This window comes from Neoarius graeffei, chromosome 5 (genome assembly GCF_027579695.1).
Source record: "Neoarius graeffei isolate fNeoGra1 chromosome 5, fNeoGra1.pri, whole genome shotgun sequence".
NCBI lineage: Eukaryota > Metazoa > Chordata > Actinopteri > Siluriformes > Ariidae > Neoarius > Neoarius graeffei.
Window position 1 is genome coordinate 32,079,754 of NC_083573.1, and position 23,552 is coordinate 32,103,305.

General features: G+C 43.0%; 1 protein-coding gene across 2 annotated transcripts in view; it reads right to left on the reverse strand.

Annotated features, from left to right (window-relative positions):
* The window catches only part of si:ch73-22o12.1 (nectin-2), a 131,569-nt gene extending 108,701 nt beyond the window's left edge, over nucleotides 1-22,868 (reverse strand). The window contains exon 1 of one of the 2 annotated variants that reach the window (XM_060921552.1): nucleotides 22,502-22,867. In XM_060921552.1, the coding sequence (XP_060777535.1) occupies nucleotides 22,502-22,574 (73 nt within the window). In that variant the 5' untranslated portion in view covers nucleotides 22,575-22,867. Of the gene's footprint in view, nucleotides 1-22,501 lie in introns of both variants that reach the window. The other variant, XM_060921551.1, reaches the window with a different exon arrangement.
* Nucleotides 22,869-23,552: the final 684 nt, after the last annotated feature.

Genomic DNA, 23,552 nt, shown 5'->3' on the forward strand with positions numbered 1-23,552 from the left:
ACGGCTGAATCCCAAAGATGTACAAGGCTGAAGTTTCGGCTTCCACAATAAACGCAACACAATGAATCTGAGCGCAAACTTAGCAAGCCATGTTTTATTACCCAGATACAGTATCGCAATATATTGATATAATCGCCAGATTCCTGCCAAGGTACAGCTCTTGGTACATCATCTAATATAAGCTTCTAACAGGTCTTCCTCATGTGAGGAATTGATTTCCTTAAAAGGTCATTCTAACCAAGCATTCCATTCATTAAATCGTCTCAAATGCCATAAACGTTACTTCATTATGAACGGGTGGGTCTGTTCACACAAGGGACCAAGTTATTTCATTGTCCCCAATTAAACGGTGTTAACCGAATGAACTTTGACGTCGGCGGCACGGTGGTGTAGTGGTTAGCGCCGTCACCTCACAGCAAGAAGGTTCGAGCCCCGTGGCCGGCGAGGGCCTTTCTGTGCGGAGTTTGCATGTTCTCCCCGTGTCCGCGTGGGTTTCCTCCGGGTGCTCCGGTTTCCCCCACAGTCCAAAGACATGCAGGTTAGGTTAACTGGTGACTCTAAATTGACCGTAGGTGTGAATGCGAGTGTGAGTGGTTGTCTATGTGTCAGCCCTGTGATGACCTGGCGACTTGTCCAGGGTGTACCCCGCCTTTCGCCGGTAGTCAGCTGGGATAGGCTCCAGCTTGCCTGCGACCCTGTAGAACAGGATAAAGCGGCTAGAGATAATGAGATGAGATGAACTTTGACGTCTACACGAGACGTACAGTAGATGTTGAGACGTTTCTATAAATCTTGGCTGTATTTCTGACTCAGATTCTTAAACCTGTTGCTAAATGAAGCTCGCAAAGCTAAAGCTCAAGGTCAAGGTAAACTTTATTATCCCCCAGGGGGAAACCTCAAGTGGTCCATATTGCACATCTCCTCAAAACATACCAAAGACATATAGACAGACAGACAATAGACATACCACATTAAAATGTGATAAAAGGTGTGATGCAAGATAAAAACAATAAGAGATAAAAACAAAAGATAAAAACTGTGCGCTACATAAAATAAATAAAATGCATAAGGACATTTGTACAGATGAGTGAACTAAAGTGCAACAGATGTTTTTGGTTTGTTATTATATAGTCTTATTGCTGTGGGTACAAATGATTTGTGGTACCTCGCTGTCTTGATTGGCCTCTGCAGAAATCTGTTATTAGACCTGGTGCTTCTTAAAAACTTTGGGAACAGAGGATGTGTTGGGTCAGTTAAAATTTGATCCATCTTTCTTAAAATAAGCTCATTGTACAGCTCGACTGCAGATGTCTGGTCCACACCAATAACCCGGCTGGCTGATTTAATGATGCGCTGCAATTTTTTGTGGTCCTGTACGTGCATATTTCCATAGACGCAGATTAGCCCAAACGATAAAATACTCTGTAAAAGTGATTTATAAAACAATTGGAGAATACGGAGCGCATCTTCGACCCCCCTCTTGGCACGGTAAGCAAACTGATTGGGGGCTATCGGTTTAGGATTGCTTCTGTACACATTTTCTTGACGTTTCAGGACTGAATGCTGCCATTTTTGGTATTCATAAAACGTTCAGTCATGTTCCGTGAGCGCTTTACCTGGGTGGATCTGGAGAGTATCCCAGGAACGTACACTGAATGGTGCACGAGATGTCAGTTCAACGCAGGGCAGCATGCACACGTGCGTGCGTGCGCGCGCGCACACACCCAGAGACAAATTCGAGTCGCCTGTACACCTACTAGCACGTTTCTGGAAAGTGGGAGGAAACTGCAGAAACCAGAGGAAACCAATACGGATGTAGACAGATGTGAGACACCGCTTTATTACACCACGTTGTGTAGTTTACAGTCGGCAATGTTTGCACTCGCTGCACTCACGCACTGTTATATGTAGATTTGTAGTCCCGTGATGTTTTATGTAGCACTATGGTCCTGGAGAAACGTTATTTCATTTTAACCGTGTTTAACTACCAACTGCATATGGTTGAAATGACCCAAAAAACCCTTGACCACAAAGACAGCAGCTTAAGCAAGAGCTTTATCCACAACCAAAAATTGCTAAACCTTTCTCTCTATTTCAATGAAATTCTTGTACAAAACTGTTGGCCTTCCTTTATTGATGTTTTCACTGGATATTCACTTGACCCTTATCTATCATCATCATGATCATCATCATAGCTGTACATTGTTTAATGAGGCATCGCAAGAAAAACCCAACCTGTTCCAAAAGGTTCGCGCATAAGTGCGCGCACACACACACTCTTGCATGGTAATTAAACTAGTGCTCTGTAATTAGAGTGAGAAGGGAGACAGTGAGAAATCAGCGGTGGATCAAATCAGTAAATGCATACAGAAGGAGCGCAGACATCTCCAAGCTCCTGTGCAGTCAAATAATAACCACGTACATCCAATAGCAATGAGCTCCATCTGCTAGTGAAGGCAAATACACACTGCTACCTCTGAACACACACACACACACACACACACACGGCATTAAGCTGTTAAATGAGCCGGCTTGCAGCGTCTCCATCAGAGGATGTGTGTGAGATTAGGCGGAAGCTTCTGGTATTAACCACTGCTGATGATTAGGAGCGGATCATCCTGGATTTCCATCACACATGCACTCCCGCAACGTCAGAGAAAAGCTAATTACACACACACACAGAGAGAGAGAGAAAGACGAAGGGAGGTGGAACAAGTCAGCGGCAGCAGGTGGAGGTGAGAAAGATTTCATACAGGTTTGAGGATGATCATGTGAAAGATCAGATAGTGTGTCGTTTTGTATGATCAGCCCCACGCTGGCATCTCTCACACATTCTCTGAATTCCAGAGTGAAGCTGCTGTTGTAACATGGTGCAAGGAAGAAAAAAAAAAGGGAGGAATGAAAGAATAGGAGGGAGGAAATGAGTGCGACTTGGAGAAATGCAACAGCTGCTCCACATCACATCTGCAAAAGTGTCATCAGATACTCCCGGAGAGAGCATGAGTGTGTGTAAGTAAAACAGACAGAAAATGGAGCTGCGAATATGAACGGGGCGAGACTTTTTTTTTTTTTTTGGGTGGTGGGGGCGGGGGCGACAACACAAACTGGCGTGCACTGGTTTGAATAACCCATAAGCCACACACTCGAACAGCGATGGCACTGCTATTCCTGAACGTGCTGTGAGAATAGAACACCCCACCCACAAAAAGGTGACAGGTCACTGGCGTAAGGGGCAGGCCAAGTTTCCATGGCAACCGAAGAGTTCCTCCCAGTGCACTCCTCTGCGTTACTGTTGCCACATGCATGCGTGCATGCACACACACACACACACACACACACAGGGTCCTACTCATTTACCTATTTTTTGCCTTTACCCCATGTGGTCCGTCTCTCTCGCCTCCTCTCTCTCTCCCCCCCCTTTATCTCCTTTTGGACTGATTGATCCCTCACACATGCTGACAGCCGAACCAAAACATTTACTGCAGCACAAACAGCCATTGTCCTGTTCCATCTCGTCTTCCTGCTAATCCCCCCCCCACACACACAAAACTGTATGGTTTCTTTAACCTTTCTCTCTTCTTGTGTTTACCCATTGTTACCTCTCCTCCCCCCAATTCTTTCTGCTTCCCTATCTGTACTTATCTCTCCTCATCAGGCTGCGTCTCGCTCTGCTTCTTCTTCTTCTTGCATCCTCCCTCACCACCCACCCATCCATCAGTCTCCGTCTCTCCCTCTCTCTCTCCAGGAGGTGACCAGCACCTAATTGAGAAGTCTGTGTGTGTTTTCCCATCAGCTTTTCCAGCCACGAACGGTTTGATAAGACACAAACTTCATCAAAAGCATGCACTCGCTCTCTCTCTCTCTGCGTGTGCACGTGTAGAGGAACTTTGTAAAACCAATTTTTAAAAAAATTAACTTGCAAAGTTTATGTCCCAAGCCGATATGTACTGGTGGGGGATGAGTCACAGTTTCAGATGCCTCACCAACAGAGTGTGTGGTATTTTTTTGTACACATCAGGCCCCGAAAGCTGTGATCTGATGATCTAACCACACTTTCTTGCAACACTAAACCAGTATGCTCCAAATCACGAGATAGAAAGAGAAGAAAATGGTACTGTATCCTGTCTTTAACAAGTATTGAGTTAGTGAGGAGTAAACAAAAGTTCTGTAACGGCAGCTAAACAGCCACTTCCTGTTAAATTACCCAGGACTCTGACACATTGAGTGAGGAAAACACACCAGGAAAGTACCAAACACTCCAGCAAAAGCTCGAAGACGACTTACTGTGTAAATTATTTTAAGCTGCGAACATGTGCAACGCTGATGGACAGGATACAGACTCTGCATTTGGACGCAAATCATGATTCATTCTTGGAGGATCTTCTGCATAGTTTGGAAACAAACGTGCAGGATGTAAGCATGGGATCAGAATCAGGCCAACACTCGCTTGCAGCTCTGATTTTAAATATTAAGTCAAAAGGGGTGTTCACACGGCACATATCTGCATCGATGCTACACCGATGTATTTTGTTGCGATATATCTTACACCGGTGTAAATTTTGTGGAGCGTTCACACGTCACAAACCTGCTTACTAGAGAGAAGCGTGTTAGCACCGGTGCAGCCCCACTTGCGTTCACACAGCAGTTTTTGCGACCGTGCTATACGATAGTAATAGCGCGGAAATGAAATATGCGCATGCGTGAAAATGTACTTCCTTTTCCCGGTTGTCATGGCATCACCAAGCACCGGGAAAACAACGTGGATGAAGACACCAGTGTTGCCAGATACTGCTGACGGTTTCCAGCCCGAAATATGTTCAAATCCGCCAAAATGCACTTAAAACCGCCCAATCTGGCAACACTGGAAGACACGCAGTTCTGTTGTTGTTGATATTCGCCATTTTGGAAGCGCAAAATACCAGGATGCAAATTATGCAATGCCCGTATGTAATTAACTCTCCTCACGCGTAGCGAGTCTACACCTGTAGCGTTCAGACGGCCCATTTTATATCGGTGCTGCCCCGCAAACTAGCATTTACTCCGGAGTAAATTTCTTAAACCACCTCCCGAGCAGGGTTAGATTTGCACCGGTTTAAGCAGCTTTCAGGGGCTACACCGGTATAACTTTGTACCGTGTGAACGCTCTACCGGGGCAGCCCCGCTGCTACACCGGAGTAAAAGTTGCCGTGTGAACACCCCTATACAAACAAACCAAAAAAAAAAAAGCAACACAGGGCTGGGTGATATGAAGATATCAACACTGAGATTAATCATCATGTCCCAGTACACATTTCTGCGATACCATGATATTAGAAACAGATGTGTCATGTCACCCAGCACTACCCACTAGGATGTACAAAAGCAGTCCTAAAATAAAACAGACATTTTCTGCCACATGCTTTCCTGATGAGCTGATTTTTTTCCCCCCCCCCAAAGCCTTCCAGCTCGCTGAACACTACATGACAGCTCCTCGACTTCCTCCCTTGCATTAGTGTTAAAACCGCTGATGTTGGGCTTTAGCCAGCTGTTGCAGCTATAACGTCTCTATCAACACACTCATCTCTTCCCTCCCCTGTGAAAACTGGTCACATCACCTTTTCAGTGCTGCCTCACTCATCACGCACACCTCCCACTGTACCCATCCCTCCATCCATGTCTTCTAGTGCGTCTGAATAAATAAACTCGGAATGAGAGGAGGCCAGGAATGCAAAAGTAGGACAGCACAACCTGGGACTCACCCTGGGCCCTCCCCCATGGAGAGAGAGAGAGAGAGAGAGAGAGAGAGAGAGAGAGATATGGAGGGGTTAGGAGCTGGATGACGTGTGATTAACAGGCAGAGATCCAGGTTTTGGGGGGGGGGGGGGGGGGGAGTAAGAATTGTTTTTGGAGAAAAAAAAAATGATGAATAGAAGGGAGGAGGGAGAGACAGAGCGAGGAGAGGTGCAGAAAGAAGCAGCCTATTAATAATGTACAGAAAATAAAGCTTTACAGGATCACTACAAGGAGATGCAGGAGGCAAAAGAAAAAGTACTGGATGGAGAAAGAGCTTAACGTCAAACCGATCATTGCAACTTACTTTTTGCTCCCCCCCCCCCTCCGTTTACCCGATTTCCTCAGTCCTCCTCTAAGACAGGCATGCAGGCCTCAAGGACTGCAATAAGCAAGAATTATGATCTCTCTCCCTCTTTCTCACACAAACAAAACTACCGGCTCTACCTTCTCTAACCATTATCCAGCGCAAAACACAAACACGAAATCAAATCCAGTGCCATCTGGCCTGAAACAGACCACGCGCTCTGACCGCAGCGACTCACACACAAAACACTTACAAATCATGGAGCAAGCACACCGAGGCCGATTTAAGAGAACGCTGCTCCCGAAAGAGGACAGCGTGTGCCAGGAGTGCAACAGCAACCTTCTGACCTCGTGTGAAACAAGAAAAGTACACAGTCTCTACTCAGCCATAGGACACATCAAGACAATGTCCCCAGCATCCTGTTAGATAAAAAGAAAGAAAAGCGTCGCCTAGGCAGGACCCCCCAAAAAAATTCCACACTCAAATCACGTCTCTCTGTATGGTAAAACACTCACGCGAGCATGAAAGCGTTAGAGCTGTGACAAAGTGGGCCATTACGGTTTCAGTCCTACACCTTGATTTGCATTTTAAGCTTGATTTGCTCGCAAGTCGATAACCCTGATGGAAATAAACGCTAGGGGTTTGTCCACAAAAATGGCACGTTGTGGTGAAGGCTGCGGCTGAATGAATATTGTCATGTCAGGAAAGCTTACCGAACTAGAGAGAGCGAGTGAGCAAGTGAGCGAGAGAGACAGACAAAAGAATGTTTATTCATCCTTGCCTCCAGTGAAGGAATCCACAAGTGCTAGCCTCTCATTTATTCTAAATGTCAACCTCTCAAAGAATGAGAAAGAGGGAGAGAGAAGCCCACACAGGTAAATGATACAACACAGAAGCTTTCTTTCAGTCAGTCTCTCTCTCTCTCTCTCTCTCTCTCTCACACACACACACACACACTGATGAAAGTAGGGCAGAGACAATGGGCACTCTGTTTCTGCATGGTCACCATACCTGTTCCTAGTGTACAATGTACATGTGCTCGCGCACACACCTTCATATGACTGATTTTAAAGTGCATATCACGGGTAAATTCAGGAGCGAGATCAATGTAATTCTATTTTACTTTAAACTTTGGTCAAATATCTGTAACATTCTGCATTTTGTGCAATTTTTTTTTTTGCGCAATACCAGAAAAATTCAGGTGAAATCAAGCCATTTGAGGCGAAATGACCGCCTCTGAAAAAACTTGGCATTTGGATTTCCCGGCAAACATTGATTTTCGTGACGTCGCGTGCGGGACGCCTCCCTCTGAATCCTACGTCAGCGCTGGTTTGTTTATGAGAAAACGACCTGGTGGTTTTCTGCAAATTTCTTCAGCGTTATCACGTAATTATTAAAATGGTTAACAGATGTATCGTAGGAGGGTGTAGCAACACCGATTTTTTTTTTTGGGGGGGGGGGGGGGGGGGGGCTTTTTTCACTTTTATTGGATAGGACAGTGTAGAGACAGGAAATGAGCGGGAGAGAGAGACGGGGAGGGATCGGGAAATGACCTCGGGTCGGAATCGAACCCGGGTCCCTGGATTCATGGTATGGCGCCTTATCCACCTGAGCCACGACACCCCCTGCAACACCAATCCTGATGGGATTAGTACTCATCGTTTTCCAAAAGACCGGACAATGAGAGAGAAACGGGAGCGCTTGGTCTACACAGGCTGTGCACTGAAACCGTGCAAAGCTCGCGCAGCCTGCTGGCGCTTCCGCAGGTGACGTCACGAATCTGGCTCCAGACTCCCTTGGGGTTTTTCTAGACGCGTTTCATTATTTTATTTTTTTCTGCTGTAGACAGACGGCCTTGTGCAAAATTACCTTTCTGGATGAGTGTGTAAAAGGGACATACGTTCATATAAAAAAAAAAATAAACGAAATTGGTCCAGAATATGCCCTTTAACCCTACGCGACCAATGAAATTACTTTGCCCATCTCCCTTTCCCTTTTCCCAGCCCCACACAATGCAGCTTTCACCATTAGTCCTAAAGCAACCACAATACAGTCAAGCTCTAAAATACACTCTCTCTCTCTCTCTCTCTCTCGAAGGTCAAAGTGATCAAAGGACGCAAGAGCACTGTTACATTATCTCTGGGACTTAACCTTCAACACTTGGCAGTAAAAGCACAATAAGGAGAAGATGTGAAAGCATGGGATCGACATCAACCTAAAAAGGCTGGAGAGGGGTGTAGTTTGCACTGCTTGGAGAAAAATTACAAGGGTGGGAGGAAAAAAAAAAAAAAAGACAAAATGTTGTCTCGTTCAGGAGAATGAGGGAGGGGGATGAATGAGAGCGAGTCTGAGGTAAAGCGGACGCTGGGAAAACGGCTGTAATGAGAACGAGAATGATGAAGCAAAGAAGAAAGAGACAAGATCATGGAAGACAGACCGATAGATCCATTACATGGTCTGAATCAGAGAGAGGTACAGTCAAGGGAAGTAGGGCTAAAAAGGAAAGAGAGGAAGCGAGTGAAGAGAAGGGGATAGATTGCACTCATCCATTAACCGACTGACAGGAATAAAATCAGACGAGACAAAACCGCAAGAGGAAGCGGATGGCGAGGACAAGCCAAACTACTACATGACGACTGAGGCGCGTACAAACTCCCCTGCCGAGTTCTGCAATTAAATATTCGCTTACGTTACAAAAAACTGCAAAGCAAATTAATTCAGGCATGCTTTAGCTTCCTGAAACTTGCGCTTCACATTTAACTCCCGAAAAGCACTCCTTTTGAATAAGACACTTCACATGGCTCTGTCGATGGAACGATCTTAAAAGGTCAGTGCTGTTTTTCTCAGGTAGTGCACTGTGCTAAGCATGCTAATACCGTTAACCCTCTCTCAACGAGCACGCTAACTAACACAAAACCTTCAGAGTTAGCACCCAGCTAAGGGTGAGAATAGAGCGAGCATGGGTTTGTGAGGCTGAAAATTAAGTGTCAGTGGGAAGAGAAAGGACGAAGAAGAAAAAAAAAATAGCATGAAATGAAGCAAAGGTTTGAGAAACGCCAAGAGGTTAGTCTCTACTTTGATCAAGCCCTCTTCAGAAGACGAGGGGTGCGCCTTTATTCTGTACACCCGCTAGTTTGACAGGGCTCAAATAAGCTAGGTTTTACTTGCAAGGGCATCGCTGGCTTTGCTGATCAATACAGGGATCAATAGAGCAAAGCCCAGTCTGTCTCGGAGACGCTGAATGGACACATTAAGGACAACGAAGGAAGAAGTAGTGGGGGCTCCTCAGGAAGTGCAACACTGTACAGCTCTATATTCACCTCACACAAGAGGAACAAAGGAAGGCAAGTCAAGGCTACAAAATGAATCGTCGTCTCCACTCTCCGAGGTTATTAAAAGGTCGGGTAGGTATGTGATTCGTTCCAGGAAACGGTTCAATTTCTCAAACATGATGAGCCATATAATAAGGACATACATAATTAACTCTCTCTTATGTATATTCAAATACATTCTTCATCCATGACGTGAGTTGCAGGGCCAGGAATCAGACGTGTGGTGTGTGTGTGTGTACAGAACGAGGTGCGACGGAAGTAACTGGCGTTCAACATGGAACGCTTCATGATGATCAAACCGCAATGTGGAATCCATTATGCACTCTCAAATAAAACTCACCGAGCCCAAAAGACTCACTCACACACACACGGGGCTCGTTTTACTGAAGCCTTTTCACAGCAGTTTCTAAATTCTCCCCTCATTTCGTACATTTAATTTTCTTTCCTCACTTCATTAAACCAGTAGTCTATTAAAAACGGTTGAGAAGTAGAGCTTGTCTTGGTAAACACACACGATTCTGGCTCACTCTCTCTGCTTGACCTGTTCAACTCAAGCCTCAACACCAGGCATTGCCCAACCAAGACGTTCGGGCAGAAATATTTTAGCGAGTTAGGCCCGTTCGGGCACACCTATGATCAGCTTCTTTAAGCACAAAAATTATTTGAGCAAGTACATTACAAAAAACAAGACGCATTAACCAGCATCCTTGCCTCCCCTGTGATCGCCATTTTGTTTTGTTTTTTTTTCTTCCCGATTTGTAACGGCGATTCTGATTGGCTCGCTTCAGGCACGCGTATGCATTTGTGCTTTTCATCACTACGAGTGATCGCTATTGCCCTCTACGTTCTCCAGGGTTGAGTTCAGGACGTCCGCATACAGACCCCTTGCACTGACGTCACACTTACCTTAGCAACTGTCGCTGCCTGATACCTGGGGAACAAGCGAACTTTGTTCACATACTGAAGCCGAGTGAAGATGTCCGGCATCTGTTGCTGTTGTCTGAAGAAAACTATAGCTTAAAAAAAATTTTTTAAAAAAGCGCTCTGCTACTGAATTACTTGGATAATCTTAAGTCAGAAAGAAGTGCAGGACAGATGGGTCAGTCCATGAAATGGGGTTACCAAAATGTGACAGAAGGAGTCACTTAAAACAATTTACAACTGAAAACAACTTTTATTTCCATGAAGCATTGACCATATAAGAAAATATAACAGTTGTTAAGATAACTCCTGCTCTACAATGTATGATAAAATCCATAAATATTTACCCGGTTGCTAATGTAACAAGGACACAAACAAGCTTTTAAAAATAAAGGAAAAATATTGATAAAATCAATTTTTTGCTTTTATTTGCTTACTTTAAACATTAACACTGAATAAGAATTCATTAGAAATATTAGTTCAACATCATAAACACTGAAAATATGAAATACCAGTATTTCACAAACTTCATAAAATCTCTAAGATTTGAACAATAACAACAGTCATTAACAGGAAACAGTTTCATCCTATATGGGGTAAATGAGATTACTGAATTCATTACTTACACTTATATCTGCACTTCTCTAGAGCACGTGTTGTGGTGTGCGAGATCCCGCGAGAAGTTATCTCGCGTCAGTTCAGCTGACCTAGATTGAGTAAATAGGTCTCGCAGGTTGTGAACGAACCAGGAAGTGAGTGGACGCCAAGTTAGGATGTGAGAAAAAACATCGATAATTTCTTTTATTGCCGTTCGTTTAAATTTCTTTCTACAACCCCGATTCCAAAAAAGTTGGGACAAAGTACAAATTGTAAATAAAAACGGAATGCAATAATTTACAAATCTCAAAAACTGATATTGTATTCACAATAGAACATAGACAACATATCAAATGTCGAAAGTGAGACATTTTGAAATTTCATGCCAAATATTGGCTCATTTGAAATTTTATGACAGCAACACATCTCGAAAAAGTTGGGACAGGGGCAATAAGAGGCTGGAAAAGTTAAAGGTACAAAAAAGGAACAGCTGGAGGACCAAATTGCAACTCATTAGGTCAATTGGCAATAGGTCATTAACATGACTGGGTATAAAAAGAGCATCTTGGAGTGGCAGCAGCTCTCAGAAGTAAAGATGGGAAGAGGATCACCAATCCCCCTAATTCTGCGCCGACAAATAGTGGAGCAATATCAGAAAGGAGTTCGACAGTGTAAAATTGCAAAGAGTTTGAACATATCATCATCTACAGTGCATAATATCAGCAAAAGATTCAGAGAATCTGGAAGAATCTCTGTGCGTAAGGGTCAAGGCCGGAAAACCATACTGGGTGCCTGTGATCTTCGGGCCCTTAGACGGCACTGCATCATATACAGGCATGCTTCTGTATTGGAAATCACAAAATGGGCTCCAGAGAACATTATCTGTGAACACAATTCACCGTGCCATCCGCCATTGCCAGTTAAACTCTATAGTTCAAAGAAGAAGCCGTATCTAAACATGATCCAGAAGTGCAGACGTCTCCTCTGGGCCAAGGCTCATTTAAAATAGACTGTGGCAAAGTGGAAAACTGTTCTGTGGTCAGACAAATCAAAATTTGAAGTTCTTTATGGAAATCAGGGACGCCGTGTCATTCGGACTAAAGAGGAGAAGGATGACCCAAGTTGTTATCAGCGCTCAGTTCAGAAGCCTGCATCTCTGATGGTATGGGGTTGCATTAGTGCGTGTGGCATGGGCAGCTTACACATCTGGAAAGACACCATCAATGCTGAAAGGTATATCCAGGTTCTAGAGCAACATATGCTCCCATCCAGACGACATCTCTTTTAGGGAAGACCTTGTATTTTCCAACATGACAATGCCAAACCACATACTGCATCAATTACAGCATCATGGCTGCGTAGAAGAAGGGTCTGGGTACTGAACTGGCCAGCCTGCAGTCCACATCTTTCACCCATAGAAAACATTTGGCGCATCATAAAACGGAAGATACGACAAAAAAAGACCTAAGACAGTTGAGCAACTAGAATCCTACATTAGACAAGAATGGGTTAACATTCCTATCCCTAAACTTGAGCAACTTGTCTCCTCAGTCCCCAGACATTTACAGACTGTTGTAAAGAGAAAAGGGGAAGTCTCACAGTGGTAAACATGGCCTTGTCCTAACTTTTTTGAGATTTGTTGTTGTCATGAAATTTAAAAATCACCTAATTTTTCTCTTTAAATGATACATTTTCTCAGTTTAAACATTTGATATGTCATCTATGTTCTATTCTGAATAAAATATGGAATTTTGAAACTTCCACATCATTGCATTCTGTTTTTATTTACAATTTGTACTTTGTCCCAACTTTTTTGGAATCGGGGTTGTACCTACATCGTTTTGTAGTATATTCTTCTTTATATTAAAAACATCAATCATGATTTCAACTCGTTTTATCATTTTTTATAAGCCTGGTTTCTAACGTAACACGGTAGGACATCACAATGTTACGTTCACAACCTATTTTTAGTGGATGAATTCGAAGCTAAATAGTTTATAGAACCTTCTTAACTTTATTATGAGAGTGTAAAACTAAATTGCAAGTACCATGAAACTAATTTTATTGAAATTCTCAGAAAGTAATGAAGGTTTATTTAAGCTCAAAGTCAGCAAATATTCCATGTCACAAAAAACGTGTCATCCGTGTCCAGTCACAGGGGAAGAAAATGTTTCACATTTCTTTATTTCAAAAGAAAACTTCATTTTTTTATTTCTTTTATTTCTTCAAACAATATTTATGGATAATCTGCTAAATATTTATTTAAATCATGGAAATTAAAGATGAAATGATTATTTAAACCCGGAGCAATGAAAAGTAACATCATTTCATGGACTGACCCAGATATACGTGGAAATTAGAGTTTATCTGTACAAAATTCCTCAAAACGACAGATTTGTGGCCTAGCATTAACTACATGTTGGAATATACCTTCCCCCCCAAGAGTCCTGACATGGAAGAACAGTTTAAAAAAAAAAAAAACACACTAAACTACAGAAGCAAGAAAACCTGTGTATAAAGTCCCCCCCAACATCAGCTTTTGGGAACAGAACGTTCCGAAAGCATTTACTCTCAAAGGACTCCAACCTGAACTATGGGCTGGATCTTGTTCCCGCCCCTCCACGTCTCATCAACCCCAAAGACTTCTAGTTACACAGTTATCTGCACCCTCACTTGTACAGTGATGCTTATTTTTGTTAAAACAATATCTGAAATGTTATTCTCATCTCATTATCTCTAGCCGCTTTATCCTGTTCTACAGGGTCGCAGGCAAGCTGGAGCCTATCCCAGCTGACTACGGGCAAAAGGCGGGGTACACCCTGGACAAGTCGCCAGGTCATCACAGGGCTGACACATAGACACAGACAACCATTCACACTCACATTCACACCTACGGTCAATTTAGAGTCACCAGTTAACCTAACCTGCATGTCTTTGGACTGTGGGGGAAACCGGAGTACCCAGAGGAAACCCACGCGGACACGGGGAGAACATGCAAACTCTGCACAGAAAGGCCCTCGCCGGCCACGGGGCTCGAACCCGGACCTTCTTGCTGTGAGGCGACAGTGCTAACCACTACACCACCGTGCCGCCCTTGAAGTGTTATTTGTAAAATAAAAATATCTTGCTCTAGACTTTCAAACGATGTAAGATTTTATTTTAATTTTATCTAATAGCGGATGGAACAATAATTACAAACGCTAACAGAATCCGCACATTCCAGTTGTAGCTGTAGTCATATAGTAACTATAATCAATCATTCTCGTAATAATAAAAGTTAGTGCTAATTACATTCAATAAATGAAAAGACCTGCTTGTGTCTCAAATAGTAAACCACACCCTCTACAGTAAATATACATCATTTCCATAGTGAAATCTCACAGATTTATCCATCCTACCCCATCATGTACGTGTAAATGAGAATGACAGGCTGTTTAATTTCCTCCTAAATGCAACGGCAAACTGAACGATAAGACAGTACTGCAGTACAGACTCCTGTTTTATAATGTTTTTAGTTTTATAATTCATCGTTGCAATATTGAGAACACTATGTCCTAAACTCCATATAAAAACAAACAAAAAAAAAATGTAAAAAAAATTATGTACTCGTACCGTACGCAAGTATTACATATGATATTGATTTAGGTTTCATGTTTTCAGGGCTTGTCTTGTTCTTCTGTTGCAGAAATAAGATTTTTTTTTTTTAAACGTGTACTTTTGTCTAAATAACTCAGTTATACCCCTAGAAAACATATCAGTATTGCCTTGAACACTTGCTGAAATACCGCAAAATTTTTTTAGGGCAAAAGGAAATTCAAGGAGAGGGTGCAAAAATTTTGAGGCCATTTGCCCTGGAAGACAAAAGGTGTCAAAAATTAACATTGAAGCCTGCTGATGAATCTGATAAACATACTGTACGGAGGTAAAATTGCAACTTAGAGGAAACTTCAAGGTATACAAAATATTTGGTCTCTAACTGAGTTGTCGTGTGGCTTTAAAATGCCACCAAGTCATTCGAATCTTCTGGGTGGTTATAAGAGAAGCCAAAAACATCTTTGAAACAACTACACTAAGAATTTCACTGCTGTTAAATCTCAGTTTGAATCGTTAAACATGGCCGGAAATAAGAAGTTTAATCAGAACTGAAATTAAGCGCTTCTTGATCATGAACATGCGTGCTGATTAATCAGGTCAGATATCCCAGCTCAGGAACCTCTGAAGAGAAAATAAACCGTAAAGTAAAACATGTATGAAATTTACCTTCATGTTTCAACTCTTCTTTCCATATGACGTGTGTAGTAGTTCTGATACACATTTTTAACCTACATCCGTTCACACCATGAGGTGATGTTCAGTGTGTTCAAGTGTTTCAAACCATCCCTTAAAAATCAACTGATCTTTATTTAACGTCTCATCTCATTATCTGTAGCCGCTTTATCCTGTTCTACAGGGTCGCTGGCAAGCTGGAGCCTATCCCAGCTGACTACGGGTGAAAGGCGGGGTACACCCTGGACAAGTCGCCAGGTCATCACAGGGCTGACACATAGACACAGACAACCATTCACACTCACATTCACACCTACGGTCAATTTAGAGTCACCAGTTAACCTAACCTGCATGTCTTTGGACTGTGGGGGAAACCGGAGCACCTGGAGGAAACCCACGCGGACACGGGGAGAACATGCAAACTCCACACAGAAAGGCCCTCGCCGGCCACGGGGCTCGAACCCAGGACCTTCTTGCTGTGAGGCGACAGCGCTAACCACTACACCACCGTGCCACCCTTTATTTAACGTGAAAGTGGGGGGAAAAAAAAAATCTAAGCAGAAGTACCGCTGACAGCAAAGTGACTAGAAAAAGATCCCAGCCTGTAATCCTCAGTTCACCCCTCTCTGACACACACACGCCTGGCTGCCCAGCATCACAAGAGAAATGATTAAATTATGAGGGTGATTTAAATGGCCATGTCGCCTTCATGAATCTCTGAAACTGTAAAAGCATCCTGAAAGCAAACATCTGCCCAACAAGGAGTGGAGGGAAAATAGTGGAAGAAAAGAGCATGGTGAGTGCTGCATGTAATGAAGGAGGTGAAGAATGGCAAAGATGCATGCCCTTTTGGTAATCTTCAATGAGCCTGGGCCTGAGAAAATGTTGCCAACTTACCTATTTATTTATTTATTTATTGCCTAGCGACAAATCTAATTTTTGAGCAAACAGAAGTGAACGTCCTTCACTTGGTACGGCTCTCCAAATTACATCACAGCTGCTGGTTATACAACACTACGTTCAGACTGCAACCTGAAACGACCCATATCCGATTTGTTGTGAAATCCGATTTTTTTGTTAGGCCGTTCACATTACCAATTATATGAGACTTGTATGCGATCTCCAATATGAACGGAAAACGACCCAAAAGTGTCCCGCATGCGCAAATTGACACGTAATAAGCACATCTACGTAATACGTAAACAAACAAACAAAAAAAGCGCACTCTTCAAGTTTGCAAGTAAAGCATGGAGATGAGGCGAGACCTGGCGATGTGGTTTTTGTGGCGGCGGCGGAACTCACACAATAACCTGGTATTCTTGTTTTCCACCAAAGAGGCGGGATTAGCCAATGCAGAATAGTGACGTTTGTCTCTTGTTGATGACGTGTAGGTCACATGAATGCGACCTGTCCGGTCAGACTGCAGTCGCATGTGAAAATAACAGATATGCATCGGAATTAGGACCACATATCCAAGCGGCCTGGGTCGCATGTGAAAAAAATCGGATCTGTGTCGTTCAGATTGTCAATAACAAATCGGATACAGGTCGCATATGGGCAAAAAAATCAGATATGGGTCGTTTCAGGGTGCAGTCTGAACGTAGTCCAAGTTGAGAGAGCAAGTTCTGGTAACTTACCACCAGTGTGTAAAGCCTAACTGAACTACACTTGTACAAGCCAACGTTCCCAGTGACCAGTCATTCCCAATACCCAATCACCATTGTTCCCATCAACCAACTACTGATCACCACTGTTTGTCCCGCTCACGCACCTGCCATCCATAAGCATTTCCTTCTTTTCTGTTACCCAACTACTTGCTACCACTGCGTTTTTTTTTTTTGTGTGTGTGCATTCTAGAGACAAATAACACTTTGAAAATTACAAGTACTTGGTATGATGTATAGTTACAGTGGTGCTTGAAAGTTTGTGAACCCTTTAGAATTTTCTATATATTTCTGCATAAATATGACCGAAAACGTTATCAGATTTTCACACAAGTCCTAAAAAGTAGATAAAGAGAACCCAGTTCAACAAATGAGACTAAAATATTATACTTGGTCATTTATTTATTGAGGAAAATGATCCAATATTACATATCTGTGAGTGGCAAAAGTATTGCTGTCAGTATCTGGTGTGACCCCCTTGTGTAGCAATAACTGCAACTAAACGTTTCCGGTAACTGTTGATCAGTCCTGCACACCGGCTTGGAGGAATTTTAGCCCGTTCCTCCGTACAGAACAGAACTCTGGAATGTTAGTGGGTTTCCTCACATGAACTGCTCGCTTCAGGTCCTTCCACAACATTTCGATTGGATTAAGGTCAGGACTTTGACTTGGCCATTCCAAAACATTAACTTTATTCTTCTTTAACCATTCTTTGGTAGAACGACTTGTGTGCTTAGGGTCGTTGTCTTGCTGCATGACCCACCTTCTCTTGAGATTCAGTTCATGGACAGATGTCCTGACGTTTTCCTTTAGAATTCGCTGGTAGAATTCAGAATTCATTGTTCCATCAATGATGGCAAGCCGTCCTGGCCCAGATGCAGCAAAACAGGCCCAAACCATGATGCTACCACCACCAAGATGGGATAAGGTTCTTAGGCTAGAATGCAGCGTTTTCCTTTCTCCAAACATAGCGCTTCTCATTTAAACCAAAAAGTTCTATGTTGGTCTCATCCGTCCACAAAACATTTTTCCAATAGCCTTCTGGCTTGTCCGTGTGATCTTTAGCAAACTGCAGATGAGCAGCAATGTTCTTTTTGGAGAGCAGTGGCTTTCTCCTTGCAACCCTGCCATGCACACCATTGTTGTTCAGTGTTCTCCTGATGGTGGACTCATGAACATTAACCAACATGCATGAGGCCTTCAGTTGCTTAGAAGTTACCCTGGGGTCCTTTGTGACCTTGCCGACTATTACACGCCTTGCTCTTGGAGTGATCTTTGTTGGTCGACCACTCCCAGGGAGGGTAACAATGGTCTTGAATTTCCTCCATTTGTACACAATCTGTCTGACTGTGGATTGGTGGAGTCCAAACTCTTTAGAGATGGTTTTGTAACCTCTTCCAGCCTGATGAGCATCAACAACGCTTGTAGAGGCTCGTTCGTAGTGAGACCTTGAGAAAAGTGATATAGCTTACGCTGACGAAGTCTCTGTCCCAAAGTAACTGTTTCCACTCCGTGTTTGTGTGCCTTGCAATAAATCCACTTGAAACGTCTTGAAAGTTGAACTTTAATCCTCGTTTAACAATTACAAAGGTTCTAAGATACAGACAGCCGGTGAGTCAGAGTGTCAGAGAGTCAGGTAAGAAAAACTGTTCGCTTCCACGGCTTCTCGAGATCTCCCCTGAGAAGCGTGAGACCACTCTTATATAACTGAATGAATTCTAATTCTTGAGAAGTGTGAGACAGTTCCAATTCTTGTTCTAATTCTTCACATATGAATTCTTAAGAAGCGTGAGACAGTTCTAATTCTTAACATATGAATTCTGATTCTAATTCTTTTAACCTTGCCACATATTATTCATCATCTTAACCATGAAATAAACTACTTATATGAAATTACACACTCAAATGAAATTATATATACCATGTAACAAATTGTAATTCACATCTATATGAATTCTACTTTGGCCGTTACAACGCTTTTTATGAGGTCCTCAGAAATCTCCTGTGTTCATGCCATGATACACTTCCACAAACATGTGTTGTGAAGATCAGACTTCGATCCCTGTTCTTTAAATAAAACAGGGTGCCCACTTGATTGTCATCCCATTGATTGAAAACACGACTCTAATTTCACCTTCAAATTAACTGCTAATCCGAGAGGTTCACATACTTTTGCCACTCACAGATATGCAAGATTGGATCATTTTCCTCAATAAATAAATGACCAAGTATAATATTTTTGTCTCATTTGTTTAACTGGGTTCTCTTTATCTACTTTTAGGACTTGTGTGAAAATCTGATGATGTTTTAGGTCATATTTATGCAGAAATATAGAAAATTCTGTAGGGTTCACAAACTTTCAAGCACCACTTTACTGTATTTCTGATGCAATGACCAAAGACTACTTCTAGAAGACATTTTAGCCTATTGTTTAATTTCAATAAAACTGTTTATTCTTCAGAAGGTGCCCTTCAAAAAAAAAAAAAAACTTCCTTCTTGAAATTATTATGATTCAACAATTAGGCAAGTTAGTTTTGACATTACTGATGACTTTTTTTTTTTTTAAGATTTTTTTTGGGCCTTTTTCACCTTTATTGGATAGGACAGTGTAGAGACAGGAAATGAGCGGGAGAGAGAGACGGGGAGGGATCGGGAAATTACCTCGGGCCGGAATCGAACCCGGGTCCCTGGATTTATGGTATGGCGCCTTATCCACCTGAGCCACGACGCCCCCATTACTGATGACTTCTAATGAATATCTGGTTGCATATTAGCTCCCTCTTTTCCAAAAAGAATTGGCCTCATTTTCAACCCAGACTCGACATGATGGATTATGGATATGCCCATGACTGCTGGCCAAATGATATTGGTGAAATTCCGGCACCCGCTTTCCACAAACTTAATCAGAAGTTAAAGGATATACTCTTGAATTATCTGAAATGCCCACATAAAAAGCCGCTGTCCGTAATATTGACAGTTTGACAGTTACAAGGCCAGCCAGTGATGAAATGTGCCAAAGCACGGTGCTACACAGATTAAAGCTTCAGCTCTAGCCTTTGTGCATGTGCATGAGTCAAGCTTAAACACACACACACTATTCACCAGCATTTTTGTGCACTACGTTCTGGTATTTCTTTTCAATAAAGCTGCTCGCTCTTTCTTCCCCAACTCTCCTTCCTCCCTCATTGTCTGACTCAGACTGTAATAAAATGTTGGCCTTGAGGTCTGGCTCATGGATACGACACACAGGGGTCTGCTTTTTGGTGGCTATAATGGTTTTGTTGGTGGTGGTGGGGGTCAGGTAGAGGCTACTACTGTGGGAGGCAGGGCTGAAGATTTGAATAAACCAATGAAAAAACACCTCCCTTGAACAAAAGCAAACTACACATAAGAATGAGGGGAAGGAAAGAGTGGTACTCCCAAAGTTAGAGTATTTTAAGCAGTGCATGCGTCTCTTGGGCACCAATGATTGTTATCTAATACGATCCCACCTGTTTGTATTCTCTCTTTAAGGGCATTTGATTTACTTGATTGTGTGGTGCGTGATTCGCAGACAACTGAATAAAGGTCAGTCTGCTACCCCTCGGCCTCCAAGCAGCCAAAATCTCTCTCCCAACCCCCACACACGCACAGAGCACTTGATGCATTCATGCAACGCAACATTACCACAGCCCCCCCTTTGCTTCCCATTGTTTAAAAAACCCTCAACGTCTCCATAGTAACTAGTTCAAGCTTTTTGACTCGTGTTCATAAGCCTTATAGTCTGCAACTGCTGATATGAGGCTCAGAGCTCTGAGTGATCTCTTAATGAAATATGGCTCATGTTCAAGCGTGATAAAATGAACGTTTCCCCCCCCCCCCCAATAGGTCACAAAAACGGCGCAACAGAAAAACCTTTGCCCTAGATCATGAGTTTCAATCCCAATGTTGCCACAGCCATCTGTAACCAAGTGCCCGAGAGAGCAAAATTGGCCGTGCTCTCATGAGCGTCTGTGAGCTCAGGCATACAGAAGTGGGCGAATAACGATTTCTTACGATATGCGTTATACCAACAGTTCATAAAGATACAGCTGGCTCAGCTTCACTTCACATGCCTTGGAGGAAGTGTGTTCGCACATTCATAGCCATAGTTCGCACATTCATCCACCCTAGACTGTATTATTACACGTCCATCTGAACACAAACCACATCAATTCAACAATAGTGTTTTGCCTTGTCAGACGAGTTCCTCTTCAGAGGGTTCAGCTATCAGGTAGCAGTCTGATTCTGTCCCCTCACATCTTCCTTATACAGTTGCTGTGAAAAAGGTGCAAATGCTCCCATGGCACGGAGCTAAATGGATTTCCGAGAAAAGGGGAAGAAAACAGTAGAACCTGGCTTTGCCATTTTGTCCTTCATCGCTTCCTTCATAAATAAAAAATCTATTGTTTCATTATTCCAGTCCCCTACCCCACACAAAACCCTTTCACCCTGAACTGCACTTGATGTGTTGTGAAATGTTCTCTGGCAGAAAAATGGTCCATTTCATGAATAAATGAAAGAAAGAAAGAAGGAAATCGCATTTCAGAGGCGCGAACCGCCTGCATCATTCGCAAGGCAAAACTTTAGCAATCTGTCACTTTGATGTATGATTAAATCCCTGGAGACCTCGTTTTATTCCAGGCATATGAAAAACGCACGGTGTTACACCGATATGCCTCCGGCTATGTAATCAACCTCCCTTTATTCTTTTTCTTCCCCCCATTCATTTCTCCTTTAGTGCCAGCTACAGGTTAAATCCCAAATGGTTCCTTACTTTCCTAAAACTGCCCTAAGAAATAATGAGCTCCTGACATTACTTAGTGCGCTACATATTCACTAGGGAACCATTTGAGAGTAGACGCGGCCTGTAGCCTGTCAGGTGCGTTCATGCACCTGTTGGCGGAAGTGATTAACTATGCAAAAACTAGTGTCCAAATAAGGACACCGGAAAGACCGGTCGCGTAGGCAACGGGTAGAACAGGCTATGAGGAAGCGTTATTAGATGAAACAGGCTGGTTTGAGCTTTAGGAAATGTTAACCATAACCATGTGGTTGGGTTTGGAAATTCAAATGAAGATAGAGTTAAAAAAAAAAAAAACAGGCTTGTTGCGTTTCTATATAGCAGCCCTAAAAACTTTTTTTTTTCTGTGAGAAACTCCTGAGGCATTAAAGAACAAAAAAAAAAAGGGTGGAAAGACAGAACAGGTGGATAGATAGAGATGTGTGTTTTCACGCCAGACATATGATAAACAACATCCAAAACAGCATAAACTCCCCTACCAGAGTAAATAATAAAGGCTAAGCAGGCTATAAAATCAGCAGCAGGCTGTTTGCTTAGTCACTAGCCTTACTGAAGGTAAACAAGTTTATACCTGACAACACCTTGAGGACAGAATATTTGAGAAGGCCACACCTTACAGCAGAACATGGCGCACACCGAAACCGAACAGCTCACCGAAAGTACAACAAACTAACCAAGAAATAAGAGCTTCTGCTGCTCAGAGACACCAGAAGCATCTGGAGAGCAGGTCTCACCTTAATAACCTCATACAGGAGAGCACGGAGCACCTGCGGCTCTTTAATAAACCCAAAGCTCAGGTGGAAAGCTGTCGGTCGGCTCTTACCTGGGCCAGAGAGGAGGAGGAGGAAGAGCAGCAGCACCGCCGCCGCTGAGCTCGACCCGGGGTCCCGCAGCATGCTGTCTGTAACCCGCGGCGCAACTCACAGGCTTCTCCTTCTCACACAGCAGCACCGAGTCCTGCCCGACACAGGAGAACTGTCTTCCGACGAACTTTACAAATATATATCTATTTCTTTCTGTCCGCCGCTCGGCTGTTTGACTGCACAGGCTTGCTGAGTGCCGGTCCGCTCGGCTCCTCCGCCGCGACTTGCGTTCTGCGCGCGCCGCTCTCGGGCTGGGATTAAAGCTGAAGCGCGTGCGTGCGTGTGCTCTCGGCAGCGCGAGCCTCTGACTGTAACCGAAACCAGGCGAACGCTCTCTGCGACTGGAGCCTGCTGTCACGTGACCTCGCTCAACGTCACTCGTGAAGAAGAAGAAAAAAAAATTCCTGGTGAATATTCAGGAATTTCCCAAAGCTTAACGGCATCTCACACACACACACACACACACACACAGTCTCTGTCAGAAACTTTCACACCATACAGTGGAAATAGGACATTACGGAGCTTCAAAAGTCCCGAAAGATGATATATTTATTAAACTTGTGTGCACATGTTATTGATCTTTTGGGGAAAGGTTAGTTTTCTTGTGTGCGCAAGTTATTGATCTTTTGGGGAAAGGTTAGTTTTCTTGTGTGCGCAAGTTATTTGTGTATGCGAGTTATTTATCTTGTGTGTGAAGTTATTTATCTTGTGTGCACAAGTTATTGATCTTGTGCCCAAGTTATTTTCTTGTGTGAGCAAGTTATTGATCTTGTGTTTGCAATATTGATCTTGTGTGCACAAGTAATGTATCTTGTGTGCGCAAATTATTTGTGTACGTGAGTTATCTTGTGTGCTCCAGTTATTGATCTTGTGTGCACCAGTTATTGATTTTGTGTACGCCAGTTATTTATCTTATCTGCACAAGTTATTTTCTTGTGCCCAAGTTATTTATCTTGTGTGCACGTTATTTACCTTGTCTGCATGTTATTTATCTTGTGTGTGCACATTATT